This window comes from Gouania willdenowi, chromosome 4 (genome assembly GCF_900634775.1).
Source record: "Gouania willdenowi chromosome 4, fGouWil2.1, whole genome shotgun sequence".
Classification (NCBI taxonomy): domain Eukaryota; kingdom Metazoa; phylum Chordata; class Actinopteri; order Blenniiformes; family Gobiesocidae; genus Gouania; species Gouania willdenowi.
This window is the reverse complement of record NC_041047.1, coordinates 32,586,546-32,600,144: the sequence shown is the minus strand read 5'-3', so window position 1 is coordinate 32,600,144 and position 13,599 is coordinate 32,586,546. Positions and strand designations below refer to the sequence as shown.

The 13,599-nt window shown below is 37.9% G+C and overlaps 1 protein-coding gene across 1 annotated transcript; it reads left to right on the top strand.

Annotated features, from left to right (window-relative positions):
* Positions 1-549: 549 nt before the first annotated feature.
* cnga3a (cyclic nucleotide gated channel subunit alpha 3a) lies at positions 550-11,800 on the top strand. The gene is made up of 10 exons (XM_028445452.1): positions 550-568; positions 3,140-3,357; positions 6,028-6,152; positions 6,258-6,293; positions 7,878-8,051; positions 9,076-9,135; positions 9,592-9,786; positions 9,891-9,992; positions 10,121-10,227; positions 10,304-11,800. The coding sequence occupies exons 3-10, from the start codon at positions 6,052-6,054 to the stop codon at positions 11,698-11,700; spliced, it is 2,172 nt and encodes a 723-aa protein (XP_028301253.1). The 5' UTR covers positions 550-568; positions 3,140-3,357; positions 6,028-6,051; the 3' UTR covers positions 11,701-11,800.
* The last annotated feature ends 1,799 nt before the right edge of the window (positions 11,801-13,599 follow it).

Below are 13,599 nucleotides of genomic sequence, written 5' to 3'. Positions count from 1 at the left end.
TTGGCTTTTGGCATGTTAACATCCACAGGTAGGTGAAAATAAAATTGGACTGCAAAAGAAAAAAAATTACAGGATTCAGTTTAATATTGGCAAATGAAAATTATGTTTTGTTGAGAGTTGATGAATTCGTCTGCTCTCATTCATGTCTAACTTTGCTTTGATGTCTAACTTTGCTTTTAAGAGGTAGGACTATTGCTTTGATGCATCACTGAGTCCGTCGACTCAGGAAGTAGGGCGTGAACCAAGCAGCAGCCATGTTGAAACTCTCAGGTCAGTTTGATCCTGGTGCGCTGAGATATTTAAGGAACACACACACACAGACAGACAGACACAGACAGACAGGTTCCTTGCTTTATAGACATAGATAGATAGATTATTAATGTTTGAGAGAAGACTCATGTGAAAAGGCATAATGTTATCAAAAGAAGTTACAACACGATCTCTAGGGAACAAAGTCTATTTTGTGTCATCGTCACAAACTTTGAGAGACTAGGCTGGAAGTTATCACGAGAAGCAGAAAAATGCAACAAGAAGAAAACAGAGGAGGAAATACACTCTAAAGATAAAGGTAAGGCACTTGTTTTGGGTTTTGGGGTAGATGGATATGTAAGTTAGTACGCTGTTTTCAGATCAAGTCTATGTCCTCTATAACATTATCATGTAGCATGTGAATGAACATACTGAATGCATGGAGTGGCATCAAAACAACCTCAGCATACTTAGAAAAATACTCAACATCTGCTTAAACATAACTTATAACACAATGATTTTCAACTAACGAGCCACATACACTAGCTGGGGAAAAAAACTAAACTTGAATAGCGATAAATGAAAATATGGAAAAGTGTTTAGCCTTTTTAAATTATAAAAGTGCCGGTTTTATTTTTGTATATTAAATTCCAATTAAATTTATCAAAATGAACATTAAAAAACAACAGGGAGGAAAAGGAGCTCAGTAATAGCTCATTCAGCCATCTCACAAGAACAACCTCCGTGCCACATACTGGTGCCGGTCCAAGGACCTGTTGGTTCCAGGCTTGTTGACGGCCCTTTAAATGAATTTATTCAAAAATGTTGACTCAAGCGGAAATGATCAATCCACTCTTGCATTTTTTTTGTTGTTTTTTGCTTTTTTTGTTTTTTCCATTTACTTAAACGTCAGTGTGTTCTACATAGTAAAATAGAAATTGTTATCGTATGTCGAAAACCTAATGAAATAAATTAAGAACCATTATTTCTAATCTGTGACCATAAGATGATAGATGAGGCTTTGCTTGAACATCGTAAGCTTATACAACTACCACCATGTAACACCACATGGTGCATAATGGACTGCACGCCGACACCACACCTGATTTTTAGGGAAACGCCTACAACAGTTTTTTTGTCAGCATTTTCCCTTTTATTTGATCTATGAAAGACATCATACATTAAAAGGGTACGTGTAGTAATTTTTAATTACAGGCTTATCAAAAGATTATACTAGACAATTAGTAACTTTCTTTAAAAGTTCTTGTAGAACAGCCATTAGGGAAAAGTCCTGGTTAGTCAAGATTGGGAACATGGCGGTCATTACTGATAGTGATGTCAAGCTGTTGAACCTACAGTAGCTGTGCCGGAGCCTCCGCCGACATGTATTTCTCTGGCACATTTTTCTATTCCCACTTTAAATCACGTCAATGTCCTCCCAGGTTTGTTTCCCCAGTAACGCTCTCTCCTATTCATTGGACCCTATTTTGGGGGTATGCAACCTTTAGCAATACTGTATTCACTTAAGTAATAGTCCACCACAATAGTCCACCCCACCACCAAGCAAACAAATGGATGTCATTAAAGTTCACGTGTCTTTGAAGGAGCACGGTGGTAGTGGTTAGCACGCCTGGGTTCATGCCCTTGGATGGACACTTTTGTCCTTTTCTGTGTGAAGTTTACATGTTCTTCCCGTGCTAGCAAGGATTTTCTCCAGAGACTCCAGCTTCCTCTCACAATTTAAGGTTGATTGAAATTGCCAACAGGACTGAATGTGAGTGGTTGTCTCTCTGTGTGTTGCCCTGCGATGGACTGGCACCGTGTCTAGGGTGTACCCCCGCTTAACGCTCAATGAGCGCTGGTGATAGGCACCAGCAGATCCTCGCAACCCTGAAAAAAAGGAACAAGCGGGTCTGAAAATGAATGGATGTCTTTGTGTAAGTTACAAACATCTTAGTAAAATGTTCTATGGTGATCTAAATGCACATCCATCTAAACTATGCCCCCCACTTGTTTTATTGGGGCCAAAAAAAACTTTCAAAAAATAGTTTTATTAAACAAGTTTTGATTCTGCCAATTTTTCTTATTAATACAGGAACACAAAGACAAAAAAATTAATTATCTAAAAAAGATTTTTCTCAAAAATAATGTTGCTTCATGAAAAGAGACAATTTTCTTTCTTACGTTACTATCAGAGCCGGCCCACTAAGCAGATTAAGCGGCTGCTTTGCGAGAATTCCCCCCATTACACCTCCATAAAGGCAGTATCACCTGTAGCACTTGTATATATTTATCCTTTATATTCAGTATCATTATTATTATTATTATTATTATTATTATTATTATTATTATTATTATTTGGTTTGTTTTTTGTTCTTTACACCATCCACCAAAATAAATTCCTTCTACTGGTTTTAAACTGTACTTGGCGAATAAAACTTTTCTGATTCTGTTAAAGGCAATCAGGAGATACTGTATGTGTGTGGGCTGATTCTTTTAGGTTTTGAATGCTTCATCACCATAGACTGTAAAAAATAATTCATTAGCATTGAAAGACTTAAAATGAATGTTTATCTTTTCACAAATCCTGCTCACAAAGACACTGGTAAGTGTACTTTCGGTTTCTGTTTCAAAGTGAAGAGAGGATTCTACAAACTGCAGCTTTAATGAACTTGTACTACTTACACTTCATTTATTTTTTTCTGGGATTTAGTTATAAATATTGAAGTCTCCAAGTTCCACACATGTAAAAGAGTTTGTGATATACTGTAGATGTTATGAACAGCTGTGGTACCGTGGCTCTATGTGATGTGAGGCTGGTGTGTGCACACAGGGCTCCTCCCCTTTGTTTCTGATCTGTGGCTCTCAGCTCATCCCTTTCCACATTCAGGATTCAGAGCTTCTGCAGACAAACATGGACTGCCTGCATCCCTACCTGTTGCTGACTTTGCACTAAAGGAGATATCCCACTGGATCTTAAGGAAACAAAACACTTAAATTCTAACCTTACACTTCCATTTGGAAAGATGGGATTTAACCGGAGTGATCAGGGGAGCATCTGTGCTTTAATCTGCTCAAAAAACTCAGTGTGAGAAGAGCTCCAATCAGGTGAGTTTTCCTCTGACTGAGTGCATTCTGCTGTTGTTTTACAATGAAAGTAAAGGAAAATCAGCACCAAAGGGATTTTTAATTTTAAGAAAAACATAATTATTTTCAAAAAATCCTCAATGTACCACATAGCAATTTAGAAATGCTTTAATATGAGCTCTTACAATCATTGAAGGTTCTTTGTGCCCTTCTAGAACAAATGTCTTTTGGATCATCCAATAACAATAATCAAACCATCTATCACAAGAGGTAGGTTAATGATGACGCTATTTCATTATAAACAAAGATCAGAAACACGTTTTGATTAAATGACCACTTTATATTCAAACACAGGACTCAATTCCCCCAATACTTTATGTTCAGGTAAAACATGTTCATTGTTTCAAACATTGTTTGTACCATTGCTGTGAGGCTTCAGTTAAACACTCTTTCATGCTTACATATCTTACATCTTCCAAATCAGCAAAAGTGCAGTGTGACTAGCAGATGATGATGTAACCCAGACACCTCATTGGCTATTACCTTTCGTCACCCTACCAGCAATCAGTGAGTGTTTTCATTTAGTGGGGGTTGCTTAACTCCCTGGTATTAGCTCTAATCTACAGGAGTGCACGTGTTACAACCACTGGTGCCTCCCAGGGATCAGTGAATCATTATTTACCACTGAACCAGGTCTAAAACAACAAGACTTCACATCAAAATAATTATCATTATTGTGTTGTGTATTGTTGTGGGTATTAAACTGAAAGTGTCAAAACACACACACGCAGACAAACGCGCACACATACACATCAACGACCAGATTTTAAACTTTCTTTGCTTCTTTCTTTCTGTCAAATGCAAATGAGACATCAATTTTGGACCATTTTATTTTTTTTACCAGACTATACCAGCCACAGATATTCACCTGTTCTTTAAGTGGTGCTCTAATGGACTTAACCTGTGTCTGTTCACCAGGCACAGCACAGTGCAGCAGCAGTAAGCTTAGTTCTTTTAAAGCCAGCTGATGGTTGACAGAGAGGCCTCTGATCCTGTTTAGTATTTAGGGACATAATCAGGGTTGTATTTTTAGTTGCTACTCTCAGACTCACCGTTTAATGTGGCTTTCACCTAAGCCAGAGGTGCCAGAGTCCAGTCCTCAAAGGCCTCAGGTCCTACAGGTTTGAGATGGCATTTTGCTCCATCATACAGGTTTTTAAGGTCATTCCTATCAGGGCTTCTGGAGAGCAATCAAAAAAATTCTATTGAATCACTAGTGTTATTGTTTATTTAATTTTTGCTTAATTCACGACACAGGTCCCACACTGTACATCATTTATTAATGGGAAGAAAATACTTATGTGTCCTCCCAGTCACACATTCTTAGCAATGAAAAGCTACTATTGTAATAGTAAAACATATATAATATAATTAAAAGTTTTAAACATTCTACCTTGTGTTTGGTTATCATGCTGATCATGGTTATTGGTTGTTGGAGCCAATCCCAGCCAACTGGGCTATACCTTTGACAATGCAGACATGACCAATGTCTTGCACAGATTCAGTCAAACTACAATGAACCTTACATACAAGTTTATAGATTGTGCAGAGACAACTGGAGTACGTAGACCTAACTCAGTGCAAGCGATTGAACACATGCAAACAAAGATCAAGACGTCATCTTCATTTTGATTACAATTCCAAGAATCAATCTTACTATGCTGCCAATAACAACAGTCATCTCAGGACACTTTACTGAGGTGGAGATCTGGCCACTGTTTCAGATACAGTGGTAAGTGGTTTTGAACAAAGGACAAAATTGAACAGAGAGCTGTTAAAAATCAACAAACGCATTTCAAGCTGGTTAGACCTGAAACCTTCTCATTAGCTAAAACCTTTAATGCCTACATGCAATGATAAGTACTGATAAAGAGGAGAAACACAGACTCAATGTTTAATTAAGAGCATTTAGTGTTGACATTTAATACACATGTTTTGAAGATCAAAATAAAACTCTGTCCACGCCATAAGATGTTTTTCTCAACACCACAGAAGCTTTCTCAAACCATAACAGCATAATAAAAAATAACAGATTTGTTCAGGATCCCATCAGTAGTTTTTATTTATTTTTAATATATATTTATTGATTTTGGTGAAAACAGAATACAATAAAACAGGACATACAAAAAACAAACAAAAATAACAATTGGCCCATTCATACAGTTAGTACCATATACCATATACATGCTCTTTTAATAATGGAGGAGATTTTGAGTCCAGAATATGTCAGGAATGGTTCCCAGGTTTTTTTTCCAGGTTAAGAAATTAAGGGAAACCAAACTAAGAACCATATGTTTACCATATGTTTACCAAAAGCCTCATCAAGTACAAAGGCTATAACGATGGTAACAGACCCAAGGCCTGTATTTTATTCAACTATTAGAAAGCAAAGGGATCTCATAGACATCGACTCTGGAAAGAAAAATGTTCTGCTTTAAAAAGTATGGTACTGTTCATGGTATGATCTTTCAAACCACTATGATAACAGAAAGCTTTTGACCTCCACTTTTATTCATGACAAGGATTCATTTAAAGAGGCCATTATTGTGTAGCTACAGCAAACATTTTTCCTGTGTATTTTTTAGATCAATGTGATATAGCAGGACTCCTTTCTCTGCCTTTATCATGTAGGCCAGCAAAACCACACTGGAAGAAATGGCAAAAGTTTGCAGTGAAAAGTCTCTTTCACCAAGGCAGAGGCTGTCCACCAACACATCTGATGACGAGCTGGCAGTGATTGAAAATGGAGACAACAGGTCCAATATTATTACTGATTATGGCAGTATTGGCTATTGGTTTTTGATTTGACAGTTTGACAGATTGGAGTAATTTGTGTCACAACTTTTGCTTCTTTCTTATAGGGAACACTCTTTTACAGGTGCTGGAGCAATGGCCAGGTAAAAGCCTGTAGCAATCCCACTAAGTTCTTAGCAGGTATTAACTACAGCAGTGCTTTAGAGAGTGGCTGCTCAAATACTTGAGGATCCCAAGTAACACACATATAACACATTGTGAGTTTACTGTTATGATATCTGTTCAATTCAATTTATTTCAACTTTATTAGTATAGCGCAATTTACAACAAAGTCTCAATCTCAATGCGCGTATCAAAATATAAAATTCATAATAAGTAAGAAAAAACCCAACAAGACCCACATTAACAAGCATTTAGTGACAGTGGGAAGAAACAACTCATAAATATCCAGCAGAACCAGGTTCAGAGGTGGCAGATATCTGCATCGACTGGTTGGGGCTCGTGGATGGAAGGACCAACAGAACAGGATAGAGAGATAGAACATCAGAGTGTCTCAGACTTGAGCCGTGAACCACAGATCGCAGCTTCACAACACCTGAAACAGAGAAGGGCGCGGAGAAGGCACTGACTGCAGAAAAACATTACTATCAAGTCAGCCTGTCTTGGCCTTGGGCCTCATTCCCAGTGACCTAGTCAATACTTATTATAAAAGTGATGAATCTCTTCCTGTTTATTGGTAAGCTAACAGCGCCTCCAGGGTCTGTAAATGTGACCGTTTATAGACAAGCCTATGTGGTTAAGTTATGTTATGATTCAGTCCTGTTTATGCGGACTGTAAATCATAACCAGCTACATCTGTCTATGAACAATACCATTTGTCAACAAAGGTTAACACACTTTACTACTACAATGACTTTTGGATTAAAATGTTATAACCCAAATGTTACACCTATCCAACACATTGTTAAAGTAAACTATGTCCTCTTTATAACTAACTTAATTGTCGCCATTGTAGCCGTCATAATTACAACGACCTCTAGGGTTAAATGGCAACCTAATGTTAACCAATTAACCAGTTAACCCTTTATAATGTTTAGACTTTTATCATCCACACTAATGTCAATACCAGAGCCTTGTAAATTTATATTGCATAAAATACTGCCTACTTTGCTCTCTCTAGGTATAAAATATCGATACAAATATTATAAAAATACATATAAAACATATAGGTCCTAATATTTCAAATAAATAATTGTATATTTAATAATTACAAAAAGGGAAAACTCATGCACAGGCGCCAATGCACATGCTGTTTCACAGTCAAAATCTCAGTTTGAAACTTCCTTCAAAAATAAAACAGAGTAAAGAGTGCTTCGATCAGAGCATTAATGAAAAAACCAGCTGTGGGAAAAAGGGAACATTGATTGTAAGCAAGTTTGAGTGTTCTTCCTTTGATTCAGTATTAAAAGCCAGATTTGTTTTACAGTAGTTATGACCTTCACAAAACAAAATCTGATAATCTTTAGACTATCTTAGCAGTTAGATCCCCATCCTCAGGGTTCCTGATAGAGTACTTTCCCTTTCTTTTAATTTCTTTATCAAATATGATCCAAACCATTCCTGTACTTTTGATATTTTCTTAAAAGCTGACCTGATGTGACCAGCAGGCTGTTCATAGTGTAGATGGGTGTCACGTTGTACTGTTTTACCTCCTGCTGACTTTCTAGGGTGTCTTACTTCTTCTTCATGCTGCAAAACTGGGCATCACACAGAATGAAACCCAAAGAAGAGCAACACGACTCTTTTCTGGAACGCTTCAGAGGCCCTGAGCTCAAAGTAACCTCCAGTCGACACAGCATTGCCAAGTCTGTCGACAACAGTGACGCACTTCGCAAGACAAAGTAAGCATGGTGTAGCTGTGCTCACGCAAGAAGTTAAAGCTGCAGTATGTAGAATCCTGTCTCTGCTCCGTTTTGAAGCCGAACCTGAAACTTAGCCTTTCTTACCGGTATGTTTTGTGAATGCTCTTCGAATCTTTTTCACAATAGAGACTAGCGACAAAAGTATGGACGTTATTTTGTGTTATTGGAGATTTTTCTGGGGTTTCAGAGACTCTGACATGAATGCACATATCACTGTAGTTACTGCTCTCAACAGCGGCTGCTGCTGTCAGCTCATCCCAGCCACAAGCACACAGAGCTGCCTGCCGCTAAGGGCAGAGTGACAACCATCACTCCGCATCTAGACTGTAAAATTATTTTACCTTAAAGTTGCTTTCCTTAGGTTTGCACACAAATTATCCAATCTGTTCTCACACTCTCTCTGATGCCAGAATGTGGGGCAGACCCTCTGCACTCACGGGGATCCGTGAGGACGCAAAGTGGTCCGTTTCTCCGGAACATGTTTGAGCTTTTAAACTCTTTCTTGCTTTGCTGGGTTAGGGTTAGGGTTAGGGTCTAACGACGTGATGGAGACTTCTGCTGGAACATCCGCTGTTACACTTTTACTACCAATGATACAAGAACGTGCCTGACTTAACTCGAGCAGCCAATAGTAACGCCCAAAAACAGCTCATGGAGCACACGCGTTTGTAGAAAGATTTTGGATTGGCTGACATCCAGCTTCACACTCCTGGATTTCTAAACTTCAATTACAGGGCCAGGAGAAGGAGAAGAGATTCCCTGTGCACTCAGAACACTTTAGATTACAATATGCAACAATATTTTTGACTAAATGATGCAAAAAAACAAAAAAACTTACATACTGCAGTTTTAATTTCAAACAATATGCAAATCAAGTCACTGTAACAGCACACAAAACAATGACATTTGTTTTAAAGGTTTCCAATTAAACCAGAGTCCAAACATTTGTTTATTGGAAATATTTCATCTAAAAAAAATGTATGTATTGTGTTTTTGTCTCAAGTCTTGCTAATAAGTGGCCCTTTGCTACTTACAACATGAATAATTGCAACAACACAGATGAGTAAGTAAGCACATACAAACACACATTCTCCTAGCAAATGTCTAGCAGTCAAAGTGTTATCACTGTCTTTTGTTGTAGCCAGCAGCTAGCATAGCTAATAATACCAGAAAACCCAACTTTATGTTCCTGATGCTCCTTGCAGAAACATCTTCTGCTGCTCTCCTTACATGAAATGTTTTGTTGTAAGTTATGATGTGGGTTGAACATAGATTTAACCATAAAATTACAGTTAAAAAAAATTAAAAAATCAAACTAGCAAACTGAGGGTATCTGAATTGGAATATAGCGCTGCCCTCTGGACAAAAGTGTGGCCTGCATCACATCTTCCAGCAATTTTTCAAAGGATTGAAATGACATTCCTGTAGCTACCTTCTTGCAGTTTATCATCCTTCTACCAGTCCTTCATTAAAGCCCTTAATGTCCTCAATCCCTCCAAACTCAACTTGTGATCCTTAGCAAAAAAGACACAGAGATTCAAAAGGAGGAGAAAAAGGAGGAGAAAGAAGGAGAAAAGAAGGAAGAGGAGAAGAAAGACGAGAAGGACGAGAAGAAAGATGAGAAAAAAGATGAAAAGAAAGATGAGAAAAAAGATGAGAAAAAAGATGAAAAGAAAGACGATAAGAAAGATGAGAAAAAAAAAGAGGAGCCCCCGTGAGTAGCTCCTTGGGTTAATAGCAGCAGGCTGAGTCCATTTGAATAAAACATTAGTTTTAATAATATCAACTAAGAATCAACTAATAATGATCTATTTTTAGGAAAGAAATTTGGATTATGGATCCAGCCACAGACCAGTACTATAGATGGTTGACAGTCATCGCTGGCCCAGTCTTTTATAACCTGATGATGATCGTGACAAGGTAACAACCTAACTAGTACTACTACTTTTCTTTTAGGATGTTTCACCATTTAGCAAAAAGCATAATTCTAGAGTTTACTTTTTTTATCTGATGCAAACCATTCAGAGTCACGTTTTGTGTTTTCCTAGGTCATGCTTTAATGAACTCCAGAACTCCTACACAAAACTCTGGATAGTCTTAGACTACACAGCAGACATAATCTACTACGGAGACACATTTGTCAGGTCAAGAACAGGTTAGAGTCTAAAAACACAATGGTCCAAATTGTTTATCATTGTAATGTATAATTCTAATGTTGTGTTTGCATCCAGGTTACCTGGAACAAGGCCTGTTGGTAAAAGACGCAGCCAAGCTCCGAGCAAAGTACAAAACAACATCTCAATTCAAATATGATATGATTTCTATGATCCCCACTGATCTGTTGTTTCTGCAATACGGATTCAACAATCCAGAATTTAGATTCAACCGGCTTTGCAAAATTGCGAGGCTTTTTGAGTTTTTTGAGCGGACTGAAACCAGAACCAGTTTTCCAAACATGTTCCGTATTAGCAACCTTGTACTTTACATCCTGGTTATTATTCATTGGAATGCTTGTATGTTCTTTGCCATTTCAAAGACCATTGGATTTGGGACAGACACTTGGGTATACCCTAATATCAGCCACCCAGAGCACGGCCGTTTAGCAAGAAAGTACATCTACTCGCTATACTGGTCTACGTTGACCCTCACTACTATTGGAGAGACTCCAGCACCAGTCCAAGATGTCGAATTCCTTTTTGTCATTGCTGACTTTCTCACTGGTGTGTTGATTTTTGCTAGTATTGTTGGTAACGTTGGTGCCATGATCTCTAATATGAATGCCTCCCGTGCTGAGTTCCAGGCAAAGATTGATTCCATTAAACAGTACATGCAGTTTCGAAAAGTCACCAAAGATCTTGAAGCCAGAGTAATTAAGTGGTTTGACTACCTTTGGACAGAGAAGAAGACCTGTGATGAAAAGGAAGTGTTGAAGAACCTTCCTGACAAACTGAGGGCTGAAATTGCCATCAATGTGCATCTAGATACCCTAAAGAAAGTGCGAATTTTCCAGGATTGCGAAGCTGGTCTTTTGATTGAATTAGTGCTCAAGCTCCAGCCACAAGTCTTCAGTCCTGGAGATTACATCTGTAAGAAGGGAGATATTGGTCGAGAGATGTACATCATCAAAGAGGGGAAGCTAGCAGTGGTAGCAGATGATGGGGTCACACAATTTGTAGTGCTCAGTGATGGTGCATATTTTGGCGAAATTAGCATTTTAGGTATCAAGGGAAGCAAAGCTGGCAACCGAAGAACAGCCAACATCAGAAGCGTAGGCTACTCCGATCTCTTTGCTCTCTCCAAGGACGACCTAATGGAAGCTCTTACTGAGTACCCAGATGCCAAGAAGGCTCTGGAGGAAAAAGGTAAAGCCATTCTGATGAAAGATAACCTCATTGATGAGGCTGTTGCAAATGCAGGCGCTGACCCAAAAGACGTGGAAGAGAAAATTGTCAAACTGCAGAGTAATCTAGATGTAATGCAATCCAAATTTGCTCAGCTAATGGCAGAATTCACCTCAAGTCAAATGAGGATGAAGCAGAGGGTCACCAACATGGAAGCCAAAGTAAAATCCATAAAACCAGAAGACCTTTCTGAGGTGGTGGCTGACAAAGACAAAAAGGTCCAATGAACTTGATCCACACAAGGACTTTTCCCAAGCCCATGTTTATATGCATTTATACCCTGTTTATTACTACATGTTCTAATGTGTCAAATTGTCTACAGTGCATGCAACAAATTGTCATGATCAAGAATGCTAAAGCAGAATAATCTGTGTAAAAAAAGAAAAAGAAATTAGCCTTAGAAATATGAAAAGAAATGTGTTTTTATTTTCCTAATCAGTAATTGCATTTTTGTCAGAGATTTTATTGCATCTGTTAAGCATGAAGAACAACTCTTATATGAAAATGCAACATTTATTTGATACTGTATGATAATGTAAATAATGTGAAATACCTGCTCCTTTAAGTTGCTTTCAGTGGTAATTCTTAAGAAAATATTAAAATGTTAATATAATATACTGTTGGTGTGAAAACGCTGAATGGTCACTATTAAGGTTGTGCAAGAGAGAGAGAGAGAGAACTAACTATAAACAGATGGAATTTAGTATATATCACCTTTTCAGATGAGGAATTAAAAAAAAATATGACTCAAGACCCTGGATTTAAACTAACATTGTTCATGTGATTGTTTTTTGTTGACCAAAAGTTGTCAAAAGAAAGAGAAGCCGGGACGTCAGAGGGATTAACAGCAGTTTGCGGTATCCCACATTAGCTTTAATTATTGTTATTTACCTAACATCTATTTACTATCACATGCCATTGGTTGGGACTCTGAATCTGACTTGTCTGACTGATCGATCTAAAGGTGTGTTTACCATACCTGCCAAATTTTGGATTTGAAAATATGGGAAATTTCCCACCACCCCAACCAAGCTCTAGTATCCCTTATTTTAAGAGGTATACAAGAAATTAAATCTAAATCACCTACCCATCAACCATTTACTAAATACAATTACAGTAGGTGATTAGAATGTGGGAGGCCTACCTTTGTTGACATTGAAAAGCTGTGAACATTCCTACATTATTATACAGCTTGAATGAAAACATAAAACGGTATATGAAGCACTTTTTAAATTTTTTTTTTACATACTTTACTTACTTTTTACATGTTTATATACAAGTCAACACATTGCATATTTACTATAGTTTGTTTAAGTTAGACATTTAAATGTATTTTTTATTACATATTTTATTTTAATTTCTCATGCTCACTTGTGTGGTTCACTGGTATTCACTAATGACTTATTACACAGATTTGTTGAAGACTTTACATTCTCTAACACTTTTTTGGGAGGAGTGTAATTGTGGTGCTTGTGCTTGGTGGATTTTTCATGCTGACTTAACCTTATTCCTTCCTCTGTGGGAGACGCTAAGATCTGAGTTACAAAACTTACAGAAGGCGTAACTGTGCCCCATCCTGCTCCTCTTTTAGAAAGTAAATTCACTGTACGATTTTTCAAGGAATTTACACCACTTCCTTGTCTTTTTTTCTGCAGGAACACCTTCTTCACATCCATCCATCTCTCTTCTTAGTTGTTTCCGGGTTTGTCGGCACTAATCTTGCAACCCAGGCCACTGTGGTTGGCAGTTCTTGTAAAGCTCGTGACAGCGTTCAGTTTGGAGAGGCAGAGGTTTTATTATTACATTACAATACTGGATATTTTGGGGAAAATACTAATACTAGGAGAAAGAGGGGTTAAAAAAAAATATGGTAGTTTCCCAGCCAAAACGGGAAACTTGACAGATATGGCGTTCACACCGAAAGCGACTTCAGCAACTATAGTTGCTTAAATCGCCCTTGATGAGTCACTTGAACATAGTCGTGCTGTTTGCTGGCTTCATCTACCCCAGTGATGTGACAACCGGGGGAGAAACTCATTGCCGATTGGATGTTGCGACACAGCGTCACGCAAATTTGCTTAAAAAGTTCAAAACTTTCAACTTTGAGCGACTTCCAGTGACTCAGA